The sequence below is a fragment of the Lampetra planeri genome, chromosome 11, assembly GCF_965212315.1.
Source record: "Lampetra planeri chromosome 11, kcLamPlan1.2.h2, whole genome shotgun sequence".
Taxonomy (NCBI): domain Eukaryota; kingdom Metazoa; phylum Chordata; class Hyperoartia; order Petromyzontiformes; family Petromyzontidae; genus Lampetra; species Lampetra planeri.
The window spans coordinates 15,785,575-15,812,591 of record NC_136117.1 but is presented as its reverse complement, the minus strand read 5'-3'; the positions used below and the strand labels follow the sequence as shown (position 1 = coordinate 15,812,591).

Below are 27,017 nucleotides of genomic sequence, written 5' to 3'. Positions count from 1 at the left end.
GAGGGGAGGTCTGATACACATGATAGACAAAAGAACGAAAATGCCCATGTTTATACCAATGCTGGCTGAACAATGAAGAGAGCACTGCCAAAAAATAACAGTTTATCACGCATGACTGTGACTCGCCGTGTGGAACTGATTGATAAAAATATAGCCAGTCAATTAAACAAAAAGTCTGATTCCTTTGAATTATATTCACTAGCACTGGATGAAAGTACGGACGTAAAAGACACTGCTCAGCTCCTCATTTTTATCCGAGGCATTGACGACAGTTTTGCGATAACAGAGGAGTTTTTTTACCATGGAGTCCCTGAAAGGAACAACGCGGGGAGAGGACTTGTATATCCAGGTATCTGCTGTTATCGAAAAAATGACGCTACCTTGGAGTAAACTTGTCAATGTCACAACGGATGGATCGCCAAATTTAACTGGAAAAAATGTTGGGCTGCTGAAAAGAATCCAGGATAAAGTGAAAGAGGAAAACCCTGTCCAGGATCTTATTTTCCTTCACTGCATCATCCATCAGGAATCCCTGTGTAAGTCTGTATTGCAGCTTAATCATGTCGCGAATCCAGTCGTAAAACTTGTGAACTTTATACGAGCAAGTGGACTTCAGCACCGTCAGTTTATTACGTTCCTGGAGGAAACTGATGCGGATCATCAGGACTTGCTGTACCACTCTCGTGTCCGCTGGTTAAGTTTGGGGAAAGAGTTACGAGTGTGGGAGCTGAAAGAGGACATCATCGCATTTTTGGAGTTGATGGGGAAATCTGACGAATTCCTTGAGCTAAGCGACAAGAACTGGCTTAGTGACTTTGCGTTTGCTGTGGACATATTTTCACACATGAATGAGCTGAATGTGAAACTGCGGGGGAAAGATCAGTTTGTTCACGACATGTACAAACATGTGAAAGCCTTCAAATCCAAGCTCACTTTGTTCTCCGGACAAATTGCGAACAAATCTTTTGCTCATTTCCCCACACTTGCCATGCAGGAAGAGGCACCGCGAAACGCAAAAAAATACAGCAAATCACTTGAGGACCTGCACGGAGAATTCTGCCGTAGGTTCTCTGATTTCGAAAACATTGAACAGTCACTTCAGCTGGTGACCTGTCCCCTGTCACAAGACCCTGAAACAGCACCACAGGAGCTGCAGTTGGAACTGATAGATCTTCAGTCTGACTCCGTCCTAAAGGAGAAGTTAAACTGAATGACTTTTATGCTTCACTTAACAGAGCCACGTTTCCAAACCTCCGGAGGACTGCATAGAAGATACTGACTTTGTTTGGCTCGACTTATGTGTGTGAGCAGACAATCAGCGTCATGAACGCCAACAAAGCCCGTCACAGATCAAAGTTAACGGATCAGCACCTCAGATCTATCCTGAGAATTGCCACAACCAAAATAACTCCAGACTTGGATGCACTGGCAAAAATGGGAGATCAACAACACTGTTCCCACTGAAACTGATTATGTGTTGCTGCAGCGAGGTTGGAGCCAAATCTCCGACACAGCCTGCGTGGCTGCTCTAACCTGTTAATGTAGATAATAAATAAGTTCAATTGAGGTAATTGGTTTGGCGCAGGCCTCAGATGTTTTCATGTTTGATCAGTCACGTTACGACATGTTTTTGTATTGTTCATGTTCGTGCAATTTGTTAAATTGCCTTGCAAATAAATGCTTTGCTACCTGTTAAAGGCCAAATCCTTTCATGTAATGAGTTTTACATGTCATTTATATTAGTTCACACAAACACTCCTTCCATCTGTTCCTGGCCCGGCCCCTCTGTCAAATTTTAGAACCCATTGTGGCCCGCGAGTCAAAAAGTTTGCCCACCCCTGCGATAACCCCGAACCCCTAACCCGGAGTGTGGTTTTGGGATTCCCTGCAATGGAATTGAGACTCCTGAGGTTGACAAGTCAAAAAGCAACTTGGCATATAAAAATGTGTTCTGTATACCTTTAAACGTTACTCAATGAGATGAGTCGAATGGTATATGGCTTGAATCTGGACGTACGATGTAGGGTTCTGGAAATATTATGACGATAAAAAAATTGTCAGCACAGTGGCACACTTTTCTTTGCATTATTTTATTTTATGACTGTACACAATTATTGTAAATCAGATGTATGTTGTCACCTACGATAACTTAAATATTCAGTTTTAGAATTATACAAGAAACATTTAAAACCCATAACATCATGCCTTCAAAATAATAATTGGTAATTTTTTTTATCAGCAGATATTTTTAATATTGTCCCTTCATAAGTACATTTTAAATCCATCTGCCATTGAATTCCAAAACTTACACATAACATTTCAATTTATAGAACTTTTAAACATCACTAACTGAAACATTTGTGATTGTAGGAATAAACAATGGTTTTGATACATTATTTAAGCTTTCCGCGTGGACAGTATTTACAATTGTATAGGCATGGAAGCAGATTGTTGCGTTTGCAGGTGGTTGCAGCTGTATCGGTCTCGCCGGGGGCTACAGAGATGCACGAGGGGGGACAAGTTTGACAGGAGGCCCCGTCTCATTGATTACACCAGGGCATGCAGCAGCTTAGACATATTTGCAGACTACAGAGCAATGCTTAAGTGAGAGGTGTGTTCTGAAACAACTGTTAACGTGTGTGCATACTTTACACGGCACATGTAATATAACATATTAGTTTTAGATCACTTCACCTGAGTACAAAATATAGAAAGTTGCAGTTATCCACCATCAGTTAAAGAGTTCACTGTGACCAGTCATTACGATTGCTCATCTTTCCACTAGATCACTATATTTCTTGACGGCTTAATTTGATGTCTTCGTATTTGCCAATCGCTTGATCAGAGCAACATCAATTAGTAGGTCATTCTACTGAAGTCCTGTTGGTGTTGTGTACAATGTTCATGTTGCTTTAAGCCACTGTAGATTCAGTATCCCGCACCTTCGATGAGCACGGTTGGCTATGTACCATGCAAAAGAAGTTCAACATAAATACATCAAGTGGCGCGATGACCTCAATTTCAGTCACACTTATAACATCGTCTCTTGCGCCATTTTGTCTGTCATAGCCGGCCCCACATGGACGCCTGGCACAGAGGTAGTGCCAGGTATCCGCAGGTCCTTCAGATGCTCACTGAGGTTTATCTTCTGAAACTCGTACAGGAGTTTCATCATCGAGCCAGGCGCATTGCAGGATTCCACATCCGCACTCAACCCATCTATTCCACTGTCCTTATTGTCGACCGAGGGCGATCCGACTTTGCGGCCTGTGTTATCGACAAGGGCGGCATTCTCGTCAAACTCTTGGAGGTCATTTCGTAAATGTGCAGGCTCAATCGCCCGGCCGTCGTGCGATGAGTCCAAGGTCAGCGGCGTCGAACAGCGGCCATTTTCTGAACCTGAAGAGTGATAGCCCTCACTCCTGGGTCTGGCATCGAGGGAGCTCTGAACATTTGATGCCAGGATGTGCTGCTGTTCCCAAGCAGAGTAGTTATTCTGATGCCCTCTGAATGCCGGCCACTGATCAACAAATGGTCTGGAGAAGCGATCTGACTGAGCCAGTGCTGGTGATGCACTTGTGTTGTCTGGTAAGGATGGCTTCACCAGGTGAGACTGCATGATATCTCGTGACAAAGCCAGATCAATTTTACTTTCATAACCTAATTCAGGGAGGTTTGCATGCAAGCAGTGTTGCATCGCACCATCTCTCTCCACCTCATCTCTTATGTGAACCATGGATTCAGATGGGATATCATCCAGCTTCTCAAACCAAGTGGGATTGGATTTCTGGAACATTTTAAATTTGTTAATAGCTTCATAGAGATGTTTCCCTGTGGTACTGGTGTGATAGTCGTCCTCGGAGATGCCATTGGCTCTGCAGACCACCCCTGGCCCGCATTGCTCCTTCCCGCAGATCCTGAAGTACACATCTCGCATGTTGGTCATAAGCTTATATTGCAGCGCCATGCGTAATATCTCAGGCACATCGTCTTCACTGCTGAACTCCTCAAAGTAAGTTACAATGTATTTGTTTCTGGCAGCATTGGGGTTTTTGAAGTCGTTGGCAATGAGGCCAAGTGCTGGAGTGAACATGTCACCAATGAGGCAATCGTTTTCTCTGCTGGAGGCCTCTCCTCCTTCCTTAAACATGGCTCTCCGCCACTTGACCATCACTCCTCGAGAACACACGACCATGATCATGTTTCCAGGGCCTTCCATCTCAGTCTTTCGTGCCTGCAGCCAGTTCATGTTACCCATCTGAGCGATGTTCTTCGTCTCTAACTGGTCAAGGATCACCTCAAAGCCACAGAAACCTTGTAGGTACGAGGCGAGAGAGCAGATGACATTCTTATACAAATTGTGGTCCATCGAGTAGAGCAGCAGAACTTTATGGCGGGGAGCTGAAAAACAAAGCAGTAACATGTTTGTGACTTTCGATTTAAAGCTTTCGTGACTGCAGGGATTCATCTTCTTGGTTCTTTCGGTAAAGTCACGTAGAATGGAAATAATAAAATAAAACATAATAAAATACAATTCTCACGATGTTTCGGCCACAACGCAAGCAGCCGTCCTCAGGGGGACTCTGTCTCCTCGACAGACCTGTTCTCCCCCTGAGGATGGCTGCTTGCATTGTGGCCGAAACATCGTGAGAATTATTTTATTATGTTTTATTTTATTATTTTATCATTTCCATTTTACGTGACTTTACCGAAAGAACCAAGAAGGTGTTTGTGACTGCCGTACATGAAACATCGCGAGCGTGAGCTGTACGTGAAACAGTGCGAGTGTTAGAGCTGGATGCCCAACGTCTACCGGCACTTTCCACAACGATTCCTATTGCTACACCCCAATGTCTCCGGAGGGGGAAATGGCAATAAACACGGGCTGCCGGAGGAATCTGTTTCAACCATTTAGACCACTGGCTACACTGATTTTCATTCTCGACCAACACGGCCCGATTTTGTTTGTTTGCTTTGATAACACAGGTGACAAAACACAGCTATTTCATGGAGTACACACTATGTACGTGAAATACTGCAGACTCATGTACACTTTCTTCGTTCATCTATAGTGACAAACGAGAAAGTGATAATAAAGGATATATTTTGATATAACCACCATTTATCACACACCAGTTTTTGGTAAATATTCAAATTGTCTCTGTATATTTTTAGGAATTAAATTACATACATCATGTATGTCTTTCAATACCAAGTACGGAGGGATGATAATGATTTTGATTTGCATTTGAATCTTTGCACTGAGGATGACACAAAGCTAAGCTGTTTGTGTAAAAGTATTCCATTATTTAACATGAGTAGCAACATAGACCTGGTGCTAATGCTACCTTACGTCTTTTTAATGATGAATATTATCAAACATTAGTATTTAATTATAATAATTAAAACATAACCTTTATCTATGATATATTTGGCTATAACAGAAATGAAAATACCAATCAAGTTTTTTTTACAGCAAAACAAAAACAGGAATTCAAGCTTCATATTGATTTGCCACACTGTGTCCAACAACTCACATTTATCTTCATCTGGGCCTGGAACAAGACAACAGTTGTTTAGTTGATTAGGTATGCTCTATAGTTGTCAAGCTGATAATCGGCATGTTAAGTGGCATAACATTGTTTAAATATTTAAATATTGCACATATAACCCACATGTGACACAGATGATCATCGACCTTGTCCATCCAGCAAAGGCATCACAAAACGTTGGTTTCCTAACTGAATTGAATTTTTCAACTCTTCCCATGTAAATTACTACTTTTTAATTTTCACTTTTTACATTTTACATTTAGCCAGCGAGTCAGTGGTGTGTAATTGGAAGCATGTGAGTTTAAATATTGGTTGGGGGTAGACTCAGTCCATCATCCTTCGAGGGTCAAGCAAATGAGTGCCACTTTGTGCAGAATGTCAACAATGGTGTTTCTACAGAGAGACTTGCCTCTGCCAAATGAATATGAAATGTTCACCACTGGCTCAGGGGTACCAACATGAGATGAGCAATGTCTCAATGCTCATTTCAGTAAGTACTCACTTTGTCTTTCTTAACTGAACTACTAACGTTTAGTAAACAAACAAACAAAACAAGTGACTTGCCAGTGGTGAATGTGCACAAACGAAAACACACACGTATCAATTATACCGTTTAATAAGACGTGTCAATGACACCGTTTTGAGACACGTGTAAATTACACCGTTAATAACACGTCTCAATAACACCGTTTAATAACGTGTCAAAGACACTGTTTAATAACATGGCCGTCTGGAACGCCATACAAGTTAGAGACTCAGGAAGGCTTTCCTGGATAAATAAAAACATTGTAACTCCGATTATCTCGGGTTGCTACGTACGGTGAGAAAGAAGTTAAACATAAATACGTACCAAGTGGGATTCGAGGAAAGTTCGATTTTGGAAGGTTAGATGCTACTTTTTCTGCAAACAAGCATAGACAATGCATGTGGGTATCACTTGAAAAAAATAATTACAATTATAGAAACTAAACTAAACATGTAGACATGCAAATCAGAGGTTAGTATGGTTAAACAATTAGCTAGTCAAAACCATTACCTCACTGTACAAATGCATACTGTATACGGTAAGGTGTGTCAACTAGCATCCTGGACACCCTTGGGTTAGGGTTTTTCCATCTCAAGGGATATCCCAGGTGAAATATTTTGGATAAATTAAATAAAACATCATTCATATTCAAAATTATGCAACCCTCAAGTATAGGTATAAGTAGGCAGGTGTACAACTACAGAAGTGGTGGTAGAACATTTCATCCAACAGCAGATACAGAATATACTATTAATTTTCAAATTTGGTGCACATGTACAACACCAATGGGTCCTCAATGAGAGCAACACAGAAACCCATGATGCAATTAGCCAGCAGGTTTTTATGATTTTTACGAGAAATTAGTTTACACATACTTTTTTAAGGGTTTGGCTGTTACTCAATATCCCATGGGTAACTGTGCACATGCCAAGACTTAATGGAAAAAATTCTTAAGATAATTTTTTATAAGTGCCCTATCATGTAAATTTTGTATAGTGCAGTTTCCAACTCTTATGCGCTCCATCTCTCTGGACTCTATGTGATATGCCAGCCACGTCACCCTATTCTATATTTGTCTTTTTAAGGGCACTATGTTATTGACAAATGTGTTGAGTTTTTGTAATTTGCAGTGTCTCCTCACTTCTCCAGACAATGACGGCGATGAGAAGAAGACACAGCAGAAGGACCGCCACACCAGTCAGGACAATGCCTTTCATTTCGAATGGAACTGACATGGAAAATATAATTCATAATGGCAAAAGCGATTAATGAAACAAAAAGTTATTAATGAGACATTACAGCAATATATTCCGCTGCTGCTGACACGGTTATTTGGCTTGACCACCCGAATGTGAAATTGAAGTTGTTGCTTTGCATCTACAACAGCCACATGAAAGAAAGAATGACAGTGGTCACCGTAATTACAACGTGTATTTAAATACCAAGTGATGCCTTAAAAAAAACTTTGTATAAATGTACCTTCATATCTCAGCTTATGTGTGAATTCTAAATATAAAACAAATAGAAAATGTTCCATGATGTTTCGCTGGGCATCGAGATCGATGAGCAATGCCCAATCAACTGTAGTTTGCTTTTTTGTTGAGGTAAATTGCATGATAAATTTGCCTTCTTCATATATTTCGCGTCACACGTAGAAAGTAAAATTATATGTTTACACATTCCATCAGCCACACGGACTCCTGGGATTGCATCATGACAGCAGCATACTTATATATATTATATTTTGCGTCTAACTCGGACCAATATCTAGAGGCAGTTAACCAGCATTGTTTGAAGCAAGCCTGACTGGTAATGAGAGACAATGAATGTCAAAACCAGTCATGACCTTGCATGTATTAAACCAATGCTGCTGAAATATTTCCCACCCTCCCCCAGAAGTCCGTATTGCTGATGAGATGTGGAGACGGATGTAGGAAGGAAGTGTATGGTCTATTGATTTATCTTGAGACAAACTGCTTCTCTACGGTCGCTTTATGTGAACACGCATCTGAATAGTATATTTACCTGTACATGGGGATGTAGTTGACAATTCTTGAAAAAAAAGAAAAAAATAACAATTATGAACTGTAACAGGTTGCAAAAATTCTACGTGTTAAATTTAAAATGCAAACATATTTGCAATTTTTATTTGGGCATCAACATTTCTATACTTGAGTGGAAAAGTCAACAGTGGTTGTCCTATGGATAATATTAATTTACATTTGTAAGACACATTTCATCCATAGTTTCCAATGCATCATGTATGGAAAGCAGGAAATAAACAGAAGGGTAAATGGCCAGAAGTGGGGGGTAGAGGCCCGTTTAAAGAGGTGAGTTTTCAAGACAGACTTAAATATAGATGGCGATTTTGATTGTCTTATTAGCAAAGACAAAGCATTACAAAACTTGGGAGCTGCATTGGCAAAAGTCCAATCAACCCAGGAAATTATCATAACGTGCGGATTGAGGCATCTGCATGATAGGAATGTGGAGTTCCTCCATTGGCTCTGGGCTGTAAAATAAGATGAGTACCTTCTGGACCTCTGGAGCAACACTTTGTTACATTCACCAGTTTCCTCGTACAGTCATTCTTGCAGGCCTCAAAGAACGGAATGATCTGTGTGAGAGAAGGGGCATGCACACTGCTGAGTCAGCTGTCCATCTACCAGCCAGGTGGCGGCTTTGTGGCAGAGAGAGCGGATCGCAATCACAAGGTTGCAGGTTGAATCCTCGTTGGGGGGGTTGTTTCAGCCAATCATCCATTCAGGGTGATTAAAATGAAAAAAAAAACATTGCGGGAGGCAAGAGTGGTTATCCTGTGGATAAACTCACCCCCACCATAGGAATATGGAATTTCCTTCACTGGCTCAACTGTAAACAGGAGATGGGCACTGTCTCAATGCTCATTTGAGCCGAAAATCGCTATGACTCTGTGTCATTGACCGAGGGGGCAGTGGTGATCACAAAGAGCCGTGGGGGAATCGCCGTTGAGCGCCGTCCGGCTTCTCTCATGCACGCACCTCGACGGAGAGATTGCACTCTTGAAGGCCCTTGTGAATGTCAAAAATCACCGACTTCCGCTCCACCTTGGCCTGCAATTATAAATAATAACACGAATGCAAACCACAAAGAACATTATATGCACGACATGTATATGCACTTAACACAAACAGCACAAATACTTTGTTAAACAAATCCACAATAGTGAATCAGCTGTCCCATCTACTAGCCAGTTGGCTCAGCAGCGGAAAGTGGCTCGTTATAGAAAGTTTGTGGGTTGAATTATTGTTGGGGGGGTTGATTTAGCCCATCATTCATTCAAGTTAAATGAAATTGCAACCACATTGTGGAAGCCAGGAGTGGAAGTCCTAGCAATAAGACTCACCGCCACCATAGGAATATGGAATTTCCTTCACTGGCTCAGCTGTAAACAGGAGATGGGTACTGCCTCAATGCTCATTTGAGCCCGAAATTGCTTTGACTCTGTGTCATGACCAAGGGGGCAGTGGTTGATCACAGGGAGCCATGGGGGAATCGCCGGTGAGCACCATCCGGCTTCTCTCGTGCACGCACCTCCATAAAGATGAGGCAATCATGGAGGCCCTTGTCAATGTCGGAAAGCGTCGACCTCTGATCCTTGGTCTGCAATTGTAAATAATAACACAAATGCAAACCGCAGCAAGGATCATGCATATATGCAGGGAAAAAAAACAACACACAGACTTGTGCTAAACAAGGATCATTCTCAAAAAACAAAATGTATTTGATATAAATCTTTGTCAGTTTATATTATTGTGCAATTATCAGCCTGAATCCATTTTTATGGTCTTTAACTTTTTTTTACTGTGAAGCTTATTTAAAAATAATTTGAGCAAACTTAATTTCAGGAAATGTATTATGATAGTGATTTATGTTTGTGCACTGTTTTTTATTTCTTCCTAAACATGGTGCCATTTTTGTTTTTGTGTTCCTATTTCTATGTGCTTCATTGTTGTACATCTTGTGCACACAAGACTAGCCTGGGCTCTTGGAGTCTCGAAATACCATTAACATGAAATCTTGCATTTATGTCTTGCTGTTAGACTATGGGCCTACCTTATATAACACAGAGTCAAGATTGTTTTGGACATTATTCTTTATGGTTACCAATAAACACATGAGTTTGAAACGGTCATGATAAATATTTATCCACGGCAGCCTCGCTGAGTCTGGACTCGGTTTCAGGAAGGTCTACATTGGGACGTGTTACCAATGGGACACATGGCCAATTCCTGAGTATTTTGTACACATCAGGGAACTGGAGTTCTCGGAATAAATTCACGCATGAGTACATGACTTAAAGTTCTTACAAAGACAGTGATAATGAAGGAGCTGTACGCAACTTGGTAGCAGCAAAACATAAAAAACCTCCCATCACAAGAACGGTTGCTGGGCACTTGACACATCTTGGTTACTCATGCAAAGACATGTTTTTGTAAATACAGTTACTAAACAAGGGCCCAATAGATGACAGTCAACAAATCTCTGATATTGAAGAAAGTTATAAGAACTTGGGGAAAGAGATGATGGGAGGAAATTCCAATTGAACTTGTGGGCTTTCGCGACCAATATTATTCATAATAAAGGTTTTGTTGGGTTAAAGCACGTATATATATAGAAATTGTAACTGTTGTGGGTTTACTCTCCAACACAGCGGAGTGCTGAAGTAGCAACTAATTGGCACGTTTTGTTAACGTGACAAACCTTACTTATTGGCTGTGTTGGGTGATGGTGGATTTATGACACATTTATATATTTACGTGATCTAACCCAAAAAAAAACCCTTTATGGATGATATTGGTCGCGAAAGCCTACGTATTAAAATGAAAACTATTTTGACCAGCAGTGTGGTGACTGAGTGAGTGAATGGTTAGATGGGTGAATTAGTGAGTGTGTTGTTGTGACCTGCTTTTTCCTGGGTTAACACAGTGTGGTGGATCAGAGGAAACAGTAAAATGTCTGGTAGACAGTGTCCTCAACATGGGTGGAGGAATCAATGAGGAAGGTTCGCAGAAAAGCAACCACGGTAAAAGCAAAAGAAGAGTGATAAGGAGGCAACCGACTACCAGTAAGTGAGCGAGTGACTGGAGTCAATCAGTGAGTGGTTGATCCTCAAGCTACCTCAGCACTTTCGGTTGATTTCAATTAATTCCAGCAAGGTAGAAACTGGGTGCTCCACCCCAGACATGAGAACAGCATACTGAGGGGAGTAGTCTCCAGTGAGATGAGAGGGGACAGGGGAAGTGGACGACCTCTCACCTCATTGATGCGCTGCTCGAGTCGTTGACGATTGCCACATTGCGACCCCTGATCCGGCTGAACGATGACGTGGTACTTCTCGCTGTAGATGCTGGACGTGTTGAAGTTCACCACCAATTTGTTTTCACATAAGGACATTTGGACCCTTGGCTGCCATAGACTTCCTGCAAGTGGTCCGAGTGAGTTAATCACATACCGTCCACCACAGCACATCACCACTGTAAAAACTAATTTCTTTAGAACTGCTTTTTGTGCTTAGTTTGTTGCCCTTCCCCCGCACCTCCAATTAGCACGGCTGGCTATGTAGAGTGCGAAAGAAGTTCTACTAACATACATATGCTGCGCAATATACCTGAATAAAATTCAGCACCATACCACCAGATGGGTGGGAGGGTGGTATTGCTTTGGCTGCTTGTTGTAGAGGTTCGCAGTGACAAAAATACATGCTATCTGCTACACAGTGGACATTAAATATCCCTAACGTAATTCTAAGAAGAGCAAGTCATTCTGTGTCAGTGTCCCATCCAAATTAGTAAGTAGACAAAGTAAATCACTTATTTGGGAAACGCACAGCAAGTTCCCCCAACAGAGAAAACCCCCGTGAAACCAAGTCTTGAAACTCAGTGAGGGATTCCTGGGTAAACTAAATTTTAAAATGTTTGAATGAAAACAAGGGAAATGTTCCATTATTTTATGCAACCAAAACCAACACCATCCAATTGGCACTGCATGGACTTGATCAATTTGCAATGGGGAACCATTGCATATTTTGCAATGTACATGGGTGACAGGAATAGCTGACCTGTTTTTACACAATTACTGGTGAGCATCATATTCCGGTTTCTGCAATCTGCAAGAGAGGACGAAGACCAACATTAAGCAAAACGTGAAATACGGTGATGATCACAACTATACAACATGCGATTCGTTTACACACACATGCTGCACTATGTTGGGTGTGGTGGTGCACATCCAGGTATCCCCTGATTGCCGAAAGGGATGCTTTATTACAAAAAAAACGTAAAACGAAATTTCGTAAATCGGAATGGCTTTTCCCATTAATTTATTACGAAAAATTAGGGATGTGTTTCAGACAGTGAATTGTCTCTTCCCCATCACAGGAATGTGGAAATTACACCAATGGCTGAGTACTGTACATCGGAGATGAGCACCACCTCAATGCTGATCCTAGCATAAAATTGCTTTGACGTTGACCTCCAAAGCATCACAAGGGAGTGCCAAAAAACCGGACCAACCGACTCACCCGGCATGTAAATCTCAGCTGAAATGTGGAGGTCATCTTGCCCTGACATGGCCATGGGAAGGCTGTAGATGTACACTGTGTAGTGCATACTGGGTTCAGCCTCAAATCTGTCAAAGTAAAACTCCCACTGCAAAACAAGAGATAGAAGACAAATGGGTGCAAAGGTGGAGTAATTCGGAAATGCACAGCAATCGCCCCCGACAGCGAAAACCCCCGTGAAACCAAGTCTTGAAACTCAGTGAGGGATTCCTGGTAAACTAAATTTGAATGAAAACAAGGGAAATGTTACCTTCAAGTGATTTTAATAATAATCATCATCATGGTTGGCAGGGTGATACAGTGGTAACCTATGTGTTTCACAGCAAGAAGGATTTTGGTTCGATTCCCCACTTGGATGCCTTCTGTGTGTAGTTTGAATGTTCCCTTCATATTGAGTGTTGGTGGGTGAGTGTGATTGAGTGGAGCAGTAGTGTAGCGGTTAGCGCTCTGCATTAAGACATCAGCGACCCGGGTTTGATTGCCGCTCATGGCCAACACCAGTGACTATTATCTGAACAGGTTTTGGGTCTCCCCTAGGTCGACTCAGCCTCAAATGAGTACCTGGTGCGGTGTGTAAACATCGCCAATAGAGACAAAAGCGGCCGGACGTGGTGCTGGCCACCCACCCCATCGTGTACCGTGCTGGCCTTCATAGGTACTGGCTAACAGTATTTGCCCAAAACGTCTCTTAAGACGATAACGGGGATCTTTGTCTTGTGAGCGTGTGTGAATGTGCAGAGTTTGTATGTTCTCCCCCTGGTCTACATGGGTTTCCTCCAGGTTCAATGGTTTCATCCCATAGTGAAACACAATGTAACTGATATTGGCTGAACACCCCAACACTAAGGAATTACCTGAAAATTACTCAATTGGAATTAAAGAGCAGCAGCATCACCCCCTACTGCAAAAACCTGCCAGGACCCTCCTGAAAAACCATCTTGAAACTTAGTGAGCCTTTCCTAAGATAAACACAGTGCTATTGTGCTATATATTAAAACAGACAAGTGTTGCTAGATGGCCATGTGCTGCCCTGGGCGAGGTCCACTGGCTGGAGGCCATGCGCTACACAGCATGCAGAGAGGAGGGGGGGGGGTTTGCATGGCCAGCATGCGGGTGGGGGGCGTGGGGGAGGACACCCGAGGGGAAGGGTGGTGGGTGGGTGAGAGAGGGGGCAAGGGGAGGCATCGTAGGGGGTTTGGGGGGGCACATGGGGAGGGGTGCGAAAGGAGGGGGTGCAGGTGGTAGCCATAAAGTGTGTGATGGTTCAACAAAAATGGGAAGCATTGTTAAGATCATGAATAAGAAGCAAGTCACTGGAGTGATGCACTTTTAAATCGAGATTAAAAACTCATTTCTTAAGAACTGCTTTTTGTGTTTAGTTTATTGTCCTTGCCCCACACCTCGAATTAGCACAGTTGGGTACGTATGGTGCGAGAAAAGTTCAACAAACATACAAGAAGAAACGTTTACATTTAAATGTAATACTGAAATACTGTATGGTGAATAAAACATAAAATAAAGTAACATGCAAATAAAATATCAGTTTAATTTTCAATTACCTTGAGTTGAACAGTTCACTATCGTTGACATCATTCGGGATTGTTGGGACTCAATACATCTCACGGAAGATAGCTCCGCCAAACAAAATAGTTCCGCTATTCAGTTCGTAAGTACAACCAAACATTTGCAAGTTGGATGGTTCGATTGTAAGTACAATTCTACGTAAGTCAGACGTTAGTACCTCGGGGACTGCCTGTATTTATTTTAGTTTTCCGTACAAAGCTAGGGCTGACGCGCTGGCTGGAGTGACACGTACCGGGCGTCCACTGGGGTTGTGCGAGCTACTGAAGCGGCTGAAGGCGTAGCGCACGCACAAGCTGTGGCTGCCCTGGTGGCGCAGCACGCACACCTCGGCACCCTCCAGGTGCAGGATGCTCGCTGCACACAGACGGACAACGACAAAGATCCCCTTTGTAGCCTCAACAAAATATCAGGCAAAATGCCATTCGCGAACACCTATTAAACCCAGCACGGCAGACGATGAGGTGGTATGGCTAGCACCCCTCCCAGCCAACTTTCTATCCCTGGTGGCAATGTTTAAACATTTATCCAGGTAATAATTTTAAGGCTGAGTCGACCTAGGGCAGTCCCAGGATCAGTTAAAATATTATGAGAAGTGCACAGACAGACGTAAACTTACACACTTGTGGACACACACATATGTAACCACAGCGCTTGTGCCATGCTATGTGCACTTTGAGGCCAGCTGGCAGGTCACGGGACAGACCCCAGTATTAAGGGTGAATTGACTGACACACAAACCTATACACATGCAGGTAAACGTACATGCATACGTATGTGCACGTGAAGACAGAAAGACAAAGATCCCGCGTATAGCCATACAGAGTCAGAGACTTTCTGAGAAAAAACCCAGAACGGTGAACGAGGAGGCAGTGTGGCTAGCACCATGCCCGGCTGCTTTTATATCCCCAGTGCTGATGGTCCACATACATGCATAACACATGGAAGTTACTTACCGTCTGTGTCGACCTGCCAGGTAATGTTGAGCACAGCCTGGTGAATGGGGCATGTGGATTCAGCCACCAGGGCCAGCGTCACATTCATGCGCTGGGGTGGCATCGGCGTCCAGTTCATAGACTCGAACCAGCTGATGGGCGGCACGTTTACTACAAAGACAAAGATCCCCCGTGTGGCCTTAACAGACTGTTGGGGCAACTGCTGTAAGCGAGCACTTATGAAGGTATGGCACACGACGGTACTCATTTGAGATGGAGTCGACTTAGGGGGAGACCCAGGACCAGTTCAGATAATCGTCACTGGTGGTGGCCATGAGCGGGAATCGAACTCCGGTCGCCGGGTTCGAAGCGCAGTGCACTAACCACTGCACGACTACTCCCCAAACAATGGAAAATCTCTACGTTCACTAGACACACGCACGCAAAGATCCCTCATGTAGCCTTAACAGACTGTTGGGGCAAGAGGGATAAGTGAGCACCTATTAAAGCCGGCATAGCACATAAAGGTGAGGGTGTCCAGAACCACGTCCGGCCGCAATTTGTTTCTCCAGTGGTGATGTTTACACACCGCACCAAGTACCAATTTGAGGATGAGTCGACTTAAGAGGGGCCCAGAGCTACTTCTTGTTGCTGATATTACTCGACACACACTCATGCACAGCTCCGTACCTTCGGTACTCCTCACTCCTTTAATGTGTGCATGCATATTTGTGAAGAGCGGAAGTGTAGAGGTTAGCCGCGCTGCGTTACGAGTTCAGTTCCCGCTCACGGCCAACACCTACTGCCATTATGCCTCGCCTAGACTATGCTCACAAACAAAAAGCAACCTCCACAACCACTTAGGATTTGCTAAATCAAATCTCTCATTCTGCTGTATGCTTTAACTTGTAAATTAACTATCTCACCCATCACTGTGATTTATATTTCAAGAGGGGTTATCACCCTCTTTCAAATCGGAAAGTAATTCACAAGGTCAAGTTCATCTTGAATTGCATATATACATCACTATGTCCCTTGCCTATCTACAGAGTTTATTCAGAACCAAAACCCCTTGAAATGCGGGTCCTACTTTGATGCAAAACTAGAGAATACACAACACCTCCAATTAGCATGGTTGGCTATGTACAGTGCAGACGTTCAACATACATACATCATAACATAATTATGAGCGTAACTGTGGATAAAATAAGCAACAAAAGATGCACAGGTCATTGAAACCTGAATTAAAACCCAGCATCAGTCAAGTGTTACTCAATGCTCTAAAATGGTGAGGCCATCGTGCCACTTTCTATTTATAAATACAACATGGTAATCAGTGCACACAGCTTGCAAGGCAACTCACCTTCCTCCGCAGTGCACTCTACACCCTGCAAAGAGAGAATGAGGAAGAGATCAGGAAGGTGTAATGAAGTACGCCCTTCCATGCTTGAATACAATTACACCACCACAAACCCGAAGAAAATATTCATGTAACAGGAACGCAGCCAACCAGACAATACACCTCTTTCACCTCTATATTATGTGCCTCTATATAAAAAAAATAGTACATTTACACATCCCATCAGCCACGCAGACTTTTTGGAGTGGATAATTTCAGCAGCATTGGTTCAACACAAGCAAAGTCTCAATTGGTTTCGACATTCAATGTCTCAGCAGCAGTCGGACTTGCTTGGATCAATGCTGGTGAACTTCCAGATGTTTATAGGCTAGGATGTCTGTTAGATAATGGTCCTAGTCCATGCAACTATCTACATTTGTGAAGCTAATGATTAAAGTGAGATGATAAAATTGAGCAGTAATGAGATTCAATCAAATAAGCAACGTGGAACAGTTAATGTTGCATGGTATTTACCGAGTTGTCAAGCACAGGCCCAAAACTCCAAGTGGCCAGCAACAAACGACACTGTTAATGTTGTGACGGGTAAAAGTTGACACGTTTCTCGAATTGAGTAAGGTTATAAGAGATTGTGAAAAAAGACGATGGTAGGAATTCCAAAGTGGAGCAGTGTGAAAGTAGAAGCAGATAGAGAAGTGTTGTGACCTGCAGTGTGGTGAATGAGTGGGTGAATGAGTGAGTGAGTGCGTAAGTGGGTGAGCACGTAGGTGGGTCAGTAAATGGGGTGAGTGTGCGTGACCAGCAGTGTGAAGGTGGTTTCCATGGCTGTATCAGAGGAATTTACATCTGGTACAGATACAATGGGAGGCTGATCGATGCCCGGGTACTGTCAAGGTATGGCTCCCTATTGATCAACCATGTTATGTATGTTGATGATCTGCTGATTGCTGCTCACTCAGAGGATGAGTCCTGCTGCTGAAACTAGAGTGTGCCACTAAGAGGTGGGGTCTTACCATCAGCTCAACCAAAACTAAGCACTTGCCTGGGTATTTTGTGCCACCAAACACCTCACCCCCTCAGCTGCCCATAGGTGATGGAGCAGTTGTGGACAGAGTGGAGAGTTTTCCATACCTGGGCAGTGTGCTTATGACCAGCTCCACTTTGACAAAAGAGGTCTCAATCCCAATCAGTCGGGCAGCATAATCTTTTCATCAGCTGCGTAATGCTGTGGAAGCTACCTGGTCTGTCGCTCCGCACGAAGCTTCGGGTCTTATCGGCCACACTCATGCCCCCCCTTCTTAATGCTTGTGAAACGTGGACCCCTCTAATAGAACATCGGCGCTGGTTAGAAACATTTAGGCTGGCATGTCTGCGATCCATCCTGGGTTTAATGAGGTTGGATTGTGTGCGCTCACAAATTCTTGAAAGATCTGGATACATTCCCATCAGTGAGCTCCTCTGGCAGTCAAGGCTGCATTGGCAGTTTCATGTAGCCCGCATTCCCAGACACCGCATGCCCAAGCAGCTTCTGTTTGGCTGCATAGAGGATAAACGTTCATGACATGGACTGGAAAAGAGATGGACTACTGCGGTACAGGAAGATGTGGAGCTGAGTGGACTTGCCGACAACCGGTACCAGCGATGTCAAGATCGGCCTCTATGGAGGAGGCTCGTGAAGGACGCTAACAAGGCAGTTGGAAGCAGTCGCCCTCCAGCAACAACAGAGGGCAGAGGAGCAATGCTCACAGCAACGAGCGGAACGCCGGGCGGCTAATATGCAGCAAGTTGGCACAGTAGGGGGTACAGCTGGTGCATCTACCATTAATTTCATTCAGCCAACCCATGGCACCTGCTGGGTCTGTCCCTAGAACTCCTGTTAGCAAGCCTTCGACATTTCACGTGGCCTCAAAGTGCACCTGGCCTGGCACAGGCGCCGTGGTGACGTCACCGTCCCTTAGTGGTGAACGGCGGGTGTTAGTATTAGATGGTGGCTCAAGACAGTGTGGTGGATAGGACAAAACAGTGTCTGGTAGAGCGAGACCTCAACATGGGAGGAGAAATCAACGCGTCAAGTTCACAGGAACAGTAACCATGGCAGTAGCGATAGAAGACTAAGGATATGACTAACTGCCGGTGAGTGACTGGGGTGAATTAGTGATTGCTGAATCAAAAATGTACCTGATTTACTCTTACTATTACCTAGAACAATTATATCATGTTAAGTCATGTAAACTGCAAAGCCAACCCCAGGCAGAGTGCATGATTTAACATCATTATAAGAAAAAACTTCTTCCACTTTCGCAACGTCCTTGCCTCCAAGTATATGAAAAATGATTGCTTCCTCATTTGAGTAGCTGAAGACTCTTTGGAAATTCCGGTCAGAGAGAGTGGATGGTGGTGGTGAGGGTGGGCAGATAGGCCTCACAGCCACCCAGGTGTCACAGAAAAAGCCACTCTCACAGCTCACCATGTTAAACAACAATTGATACATTGGAAACCATTGTTAAAATCGAATACCGATTCTGAAAAGTCAGGAATCTGTAATTGATCCCAGTGGAATTTGTCTGGAATGCACTGATTGGTACATGCGAACATGTCAACAGACAATTGACACAGCAATGATTGACCTCTCTGCTGCTGATGGCACTGTTTGGAATCATGGCCTGCTGCTGAAGTTGGTGAAATTCATCAGATGCCGTCCTACTGCATACCTAATCGATGCAATGCTCAGCAACCGTACTTTTCCAGGTACAACTCGGTTGTACAGCTGAAAGAGAATGATCAACAATGGCCTCTGTCAAGGCTCGGTACTTGCACCATCACTATTTACGCTGTACATGCAAGTGCCCCGTAATGTACATCATCTCGCAAATTCATATATGCAGATTACATAGCCCTTACTGTACAGAGCACAATCCTCAAGAACATTGTCAATCCTCTAACAGCTGATCTCGCTTTATTGGAGGCATATTTCTATCGCGAGAGAATGCAACTAAATCCTTCCAAAACTAACACAAGTGCTTTCCATTTGAACATTGAAGCAGCAGATGCCATGCTTAATGTGTCATTCTGTGGTAACACAGTGTGCTATGACCACACTCCAAGATACCTCAGGGTTATCATGGACGAGAGCCTGACCTTAATGTCCCACATAAAACAGATTTGTATCGCCCTGCTACAGAAACTTGCAGTGATTACATGGAGCACCCTAAACTGATGTGCTGCCAATTGCTGCTCTATCACTGATCTACTCAGTGCCAGAGTACTGTAATTTTGCTCCAGCTTGGTACGGGAATTCATACACAAAAACTTATAGATGCAATGCACATCATAACCAGAACTCTGAAACTGACACAAATCTACTTGCTCCCTGTTTTGGCAAACATTCTGCCACCAAATATCTGCAAAGACATGCAATATACAAAACAAGTTTACACGTTTTCTTGCCAACGACCACAACCTATCCATCAATGTTCCTCGCTGCCGACTCAAGTTCCCATTCCTCTTCTGGGTTTGTCCTGTCACCAACCTAGAATATCACTCAGATCAGGATTGAACAATGGCGAACAGAGTGAAACACTACAGACAGTCCAAAATAAACACCTCATTTGAGATCCAAATATCGCACCTCCTGGCTTAAACATTCCTCGAAGACACTGGTCTAACCATCAACTGCATCAGAACGTCAATAGGGTGAAGAACACATTCCCTTTATGAATGGAACATTAGATACTCTTTGGTTCTTTCGGTAAAGTCACGTAGGTAAAGAATAAAATAAATTAAATCACGACGTTTCGATCGCAACACAAGCAATCATCATCAGGTGAGCAAACCACAGCAAGAATTTTTTTGCTGAAGTGATTGGAACATTAGACACAAGCTATAGCAGTGCGACTGTGGCCATGTAACCAGAACGTGGCCCTTCAAGGGGGGAATAACAAAACTACACAAACGCTCTCCTGAAGCTCTCTAGCGGCAAGCAGACCTCAACATTTCCATCTAGCGCCTGAACATATTGCCATCAAACGCAAGAACAGGATAGCTCTATATGTCACTGACCCATTCTATCCCTTTAAAGTGCCCTGTTCTGCATTTTCTCCGGTTTCTCCGATTTCCTCCCATAGCTAAAACACCAATGTAACTGGTATCGGGCCAAAATATACCAATTCTGAAAATCTACCTGTAAATTACCCAAACTGGGATTACACATAGTAACATCACCCACCAGTACTAGGAGCATCCTGGAAAATAACTTTGAGATTCAGTAAGTCTTTCTGGGTAAGCAAGTGGAATAAACTATAATACAAACCACGTGATGAGTGTCAGTTCGAGCCTTAAGAGATGTCGCGAGTGACGCTATCCTATTGATTTGCATGGCCTCACCCGCACATGACAACACAGCGAGCCTCCTCCTCCTCGCCTCACTTCCTCGCACGCCTGAGGCTCTCTGGGGACTTTGACAGGGCCTCCTCGCCTTTAAGAACTATCACGCCACGCCATGCTAATGAGCTCCAAGAGTGATATGAATACGTTCAACACTGCATATGTACCCTTGAGCCTTCTTCTCACTTGGCTGCCATTCCTAAGCCAGTTTTGTCCAACAGCGACAATCCCTTGTAGCAAAGCAGTCTGCGAAAGCCCACTGACTGCCCATACAATCCAATGCACAGTGATGTTCGCTGATCTGTCTTCCTCTCAGTATCATTCCAAGCATGCATCTATCCATGCTGTTTTGTATACAGTACTTCTGGACATGTTTTTCATTTTAAAAAAATCCGAATGCACATTTCTGTCCAACACATCACAGCAATACGCACTGATTGAAATCTATCCCCGAAAAGCTAGTAAACCTCTGAATTACAGAAAACAAAATAACTAACTGCTGGATTGACCATCGCTCCATTTGAACTTGTCCTTCCTGTCTATTGTGTTTATCAGTAATTAATGTTGCTCTATGTAAACCAGGTTACCACGATTTCGATGGCATTCTCTATACATACATATATTCTACCATATGACCATTTATGTCCAACATTGTTTGCAGTTTGACAAGATTTGAATTGCCTGGGTTAAATTTCCAGAGTCCAAATGTTGTGCAACACAACACCGTTTCACCAAGCATGTGTTAATCATTAACCAGTAACACTGAACCACCCTCGAAGAAAACGCTAAACGAGTGGCCATATGCCTCAGCCCAGAACTTGTACAATGCACGTGACTTTCAAAACTACACACCGTATTAGTTACAGTGGATTCATTTACAAATTTGACAACACACTTAAGTAGGAAGTCATCATCATCACTATCCATGGGCAGATAGCCCATAGGTGTTTACTGCACGTTGCGTTATTTTTTTCCACTTTCTTTTGCCAAAATGCTCATTTAGTGCCACATCTTTCTGGCACCAATCTCTTATATTGTCGTCAAACCAGTATCTGTGAGGTCTTCCTTTCTTTGCTGTTCCTTCCATTTTTCCTAACAATACTTTAATTTTTCCTGTTGTTGTCCATCCTACATATGTCCAAATCGTGACAAGTTCCTTCTCATCACTGCCTGCATCAGGTCTTTTTCTATGTGCAACCGTTTTCTTAACAGTGATGAATTAAAACAATTTAGAATAGTTATAAATATTGGAGGAATCCAATGAGCTAAAAAGCTCTATTTCAAATATTTCCAGAAGGGGCAGGTCCCAACGTTACAACAACAAACAATACAACACGATAGGCGTGCAACGTATAGAAAAGGCAAACAAATCACTTAAACATATATACAAATAAAACTAAACAATTAGCTTCTTTTTCAGAAGCGACCTTGCCACATGATAGCTCAACAAAATTGCTTATTACGTGGAAATTTATAGTAGCAAAATTATCGAGACGCGTACTGCAATGGCAAAGGCTTTGTTACCTATTCGAATTCTTGTTCTTGAGAAAGTTAAAAGGCAATTCGATGGACGTCTTAGGTTTATTGGATTTCACAATGGGGTTAATGAATTAGCTAAGTATAGTGCAGATTTTGCCAAGAAGGATTTTATGAAGAGGGCCCAATGTAGATTTCTTCTTGCATCAAGTAAAATTAGATTAGATTTTAAGTCGAGGTGACGATGATGGGTCCTGTATGGTACATTCAGTGCAAATCGAAGAGAAGCATTATAAAGTGGGTTCAGTCTGTATAGTGATTCATTAGGAGCTGATCTGTAAACGGCATAACCGTCGTCAAGCAGTGATAGAATGATAGCTTCAACAATTCGCCGGCGCAAATGGGAAGACAATGTTTGTTTCTATAGAAAAATGTTATTTCGACTTTATTTTCTTCATGATGTGATCAATATGGGGTTGGTTAAGCAGGTTGGCTTTCGCGACCAATATTATCCATAAGAGGTGTTTTGGGTTAGATTGCGTGTATATACATGTATCATTAAACCTGCCACCACCCGACAAAGCCAATTAGTCAGGTTTGTCGCGTAAACACAACATGCCAATTAGTTACTCGTTCAGCATACCGGGTTCTGGCTGTCGCCTGATGACAGCCTCGTTGTAGCTATCGGCAAAACGTCGAACTCGATTTGGAAATTGTGGGTTTACTCTCCAACACATTGGTGACAATCTGCCTCCTTCCCACAACTATCGCTCCACATAAAAATGTAAGTGCTTGTTTACACATTCCTTTGGCCACAGTCTAATTGCAGCAACATTGCTTCAACACAAGCGAATCCTGGATCGGTTTTGACATTCAGTGTCTCAGCATTCAGACGTGCTTGAACCAATGCTGTTTAACTGCCGGATGTTTATATGCGAGGACTCTGTGAGATATGGGTCTGAGGTCAACGAAAACGCCTCTGCATGATACACAACACAAAACAAAATACAGCGCCACCTTCACGACTACACAGCACAATGCAGACTGCAACGAATTAACGTATACATCTGGCATGTAACGACACTCAACACATAAATAATGCTATTACTTACCAGGCAAAACCTCTCCAAGTCCCAATACTCTGCTCAGGAGGGCTCTGCACTGATTTGTTGGGCCAATTCTGTAGAAAACCAACCACCATACACTCCAATGGTCCCAACAAGAGGGTTAACCTACTCACTTGCTCTACTGCCAAGTCCTGGCCAGCCACAGCTGGTTTAAAGGGTTTAGTTAGACTCGCTCACAATCGCAAACACTATCCTACACTCACCATCTCAATCTATCACCGATCACCATCTTACACTCGCCATCCTACTCACTATCATCAACCATTTCGCAATCCTATCTGAGCACCCACCGACTCACACGATCTCACGCTCTCACATTCACGCACCGCTCACCCACCACCTCACAATCACCATCTTCACCCAAAACCTCACACCACCTCACACACTCACCATCATCCTTACATTTCACAAACACTCACCACCATTCACACACATACACGGATTCACCACGACACCCTCATCACCTTACCACGACAAAGACAAATATTCCCCGGACTGTCATAGCCTTCGCTACTGTTAGCGAGCACCTAATGAAGGCTGTAACGTCACACTCTGTGTGTGTGTGGGGTGGCCAGTAAAACTCCCGGCCGCCTTTGTCTCCCTAGTAACGATGTTTACAACATTCTCCACTAAGTGGCAGTGACGTCACCATGGCGTTTGTGCCAGGCTATGTGCACACTCGCCAATACCATCTCACCATCTCTCACACACGCTTCCTACCCCAGTACTCACATTCACCATCAGACCGTCATCTCACACAGGCCTTCACCATGACCCCACACACCACGGCAAAGATCCCCCCGTATAGCCAACACATCTCGCACACACATCTCGCACATCTCGCACGCACATCTCGCACACACATCTCGCACACACATCTCGCACACACATCTCGCACACACATCTCGCACACACATCTCGCACACACAACTCACACATCTCGCACACACAACTCACACATCTCACACATCTCGCACACACAACTCACACATCTCGCACACACAACTCACACATCTCGCACACACAACACACACAACTCACACATCTCGCACACACAACTCACACATGTCGCACACACAACTCACACATGTCGCACACACAACACACATCTCGCACACACAACACACACATCTCGCACACACAACTCACACATCTCGCACACACAACACACACATCTCGCACACACAACACACACATCTCGCACACACAACACACACAACTCACACATCTCGCACACACAACTCACACATCTCGCACACACAACACACACATCTCGCACACACAACACACACATCTCGCACACACAACACACACAACTCACACAACTCGCACACACAACACACACAACTCACACATCTCGCACACACAACTCACACATCTCGCACACACAACACACACAACTCACACATCTCGCACACACAACACACACAACACACACATCTCGCACACACAACTCACACATCTCGCACACACAACACACACAACTCACACAACACACACATCTCGCACACACAACTCAAATATCTCGCACGCACACACAACACACACAACTCACACATCTCGCACACACAACACACACATCTCGCACACACAACACACACATCTCGCGCACACACAACTCACACATCTCGCACATACAACACACACAACTCACACATCACACACACACAACACACTTACAGCAACTCACACACTCGCCATTGCCCAACATCCACCACCACTCACCAGTTGCGAGCAATTGAAGTCGTGTAGAGGCAGGATGCCGAACCCCAGCGTCTGCATCGCCTCTTGCGCCCACAGCAGCAAGACACACGCCGCCACGGGGAACGCGATTCCCAGGAGCGGCATCTCCAGATTTGTCTCTCGCCCCGTCGTCTCGTCGAGTTCTCGATCCTCTGCCGAGTTTGGAACCAACTCCCGCCGCAGTCGGGAAATCCGACGACAGCCAAACGTCGCCACCCGCAGCACACGGGGGAGGAGGAGGGGGGGTGGGACCGGTCCGACCTGTCCGCGTTGTGACGCCGTGACACCGCGTGCGTGTGGGGCGTGAGTGTGTCAGTGTGTGTGTGGGCGTGTCGGTGTGTGCGTGTGTCGGTGTGTGCGTGTGTCGGTGTGTGCGTGTGTCGGTGTGTGCGTGTGTGCGTGAGTGTCAGTGTGTGTGTGGGCGTGAGTGTGTGAGTGTGTCAGTGTGTGTGTGGGCGTGTCGGTGTGCGTGTGTGAGTGTGTCGGTGTGCGTGTGTGTCGGTGTGTGTGTGCGTGAGTGTCAGTGTGTGTGGGCGTGTCGGTGTGTGTGTCGGTGTGTGTGTGGGGCGTGAGTGCGTGTGTGTGGGCGTGAGTGTTGGTGTTGTTTGTGTGGGGAGCGGTGGTGTAGCGGTCAGCGCGCTGCGCTATGAACCCGGCGACACCGGTTCGATTCCCGCTCACGGCCAACACCGGTGACGATTATTTGAACCGGTCCCGGGCCTCCCCTAGGTCGACTCAGCCTCAAATGAGTACCTGTAAACATTGCCACTAGGGAGACAAATGTGGTCGGGCGTGGTACTGGCCACCCACCCCCTCGTGTACCGTTCCGGCCTTCATAGGTGCTTGCTAACAGCACTTGCCCCTACAGTCTGAAGGCTACACGGGGGGATCTTTGTCTTTGTTGTGAGTGTGCGGGCGTGCGATGGCGTGCGATGGCGTGCCATGGGGAGCGGGGCCCAGTCGGCTGGCTAAATACCATACAGGTATACAGGGACGATTGTGTGAACCTGTTCTGGGGATCCCCTACTCAGCCTCGAATGAGTACCTGGTGCGGTGTGTAAATGTCGCTACTCGGGAGACAAAGGCGGCCGGGCGTGGTGCTGGCCACCCACCTTGTGTGCCGACCTTAATAGGTGCTCGCTATAACAGCACTTGCCCCAGCAGTCTGTGAAGGCTATAATACGGGGGATCTTTATCTTTGGTGTATTTGTGAGCGGGCGAGGTGCACTGGGTGGGCACAGGACGGACGGCTCGTCCTGTTCTCGGTGCACCTAGCCTGGCACGCACGCTGAGCAGCGGGAGCGCAGTTATCCTGTTTAAGTGGAGAATGCTCAAGACCGATACCCTGCGGGTTCGCGCCGCTTATCTACAACTCCACGCGTTCTATACAAATATATTACAACTCGCTTGTTTGCCCGTCCTAGAACGGAAGTTGTAATATTTACAAAAAAATTGAGCAGATTATAATTGTATCTTGTGTAAATTTAATGGCAGTGAATCTTCCACAAAACGAAATCATCAAACACTTCACTCTATTTCACTGTAGCACTGTATTAATGGCAGTGATTCTCGCAGGAAACTACGTAATAAAACACCTCACTTCATGTCACTAGCACTGTATATAACTGACTTTCAATTTGTTCAAATTCACTGCTCTGATAATTTATTCTCTTCTGCTTTCGGTCGCTGGGATTGAAATGAATTTGAATTCGATACAATACCTGGGAAATGACTGA

At 44.3% G+C, this 27,017-nt stretch overlaps 1 protein-coding gene across 2 annotated transcripts; it reads right to left on the bottom strand.

Moving 5' to 3' along the window:
- Positions 1-2,071: 2,071 nt before the first annotated feature.
- On the bottom strand, positions 2,072-25,773 carry LOC144721409 (interleukin-17 receptor A-like). 2 transcript variants are annotated; one of them, XM_078599011.1, is made up of 16 exons: positions 25,264-25,364; positions 19,264-19,319; positions 16,559-16,583; positions 15,217-15,366; positions 14,496-14,617; positions 12,641-12,767; positions 12,179-12,226; positions 11,377-11,540; positions 9,652-9,720; positions 9,099-9,170; positions 8,611-8,695; positions 8,104-8,130; positions 7,220-7,306; positions 6,403-6,453; positions 5,538-5,555; positions 2,072-4,401 (listed from the first exon to the last, which is right to left on the bottom strand). In XM_078599011.1, exons 4-16 carry the CDS (start codon positions 15,332-15,334, stop codon positions 3,032-3,034), a joined length of 2,358 nt encoding a protein of 785 aa, XP_078455137.1. In that variant the 5' UTR covers positions 15,335-15,366; positions 16,559-16,583; positions 19,264-19,319; positions 25,264-25,364; the 3' UTR covers positions 2,072-3,031. The 2 variants fall into 2 exon arrangements, with proteins under 2 accessions (XP_078455137.1, XP_078455136.1); XM_078599010.1 differs by lacking the exon at positions 19,264-19,319 and having other exon boundaries at positions 25,264-25,773.
- Positions 25,774-27,017: the final 1,244 nt, after the last annotated feature.

Coding starts and splice junctions, on each gene's coding strand:
- LOC144721409 (XM_078599010.1), bottom strand. CDS start 25,386: ATGCCGCTCCTGGGAATCGCGTTCCCCGTGGCGGCGTGTGTCTTGCTG. Junction 11,541..12,178: donor CAGTAATTGTGTAAAAACAG/GTCAGCTATTCC, acceptor GACCACTTGCAG/GAAGTCTATGGCAGCCAAGG. Junction 8,696..9,098: donor AGTGCAATCTCTCCGTCGAG/GTGCGTGCATGA, acceptor TCTCTCACACAG/ATCATTCCGTTCTTTGAGGC.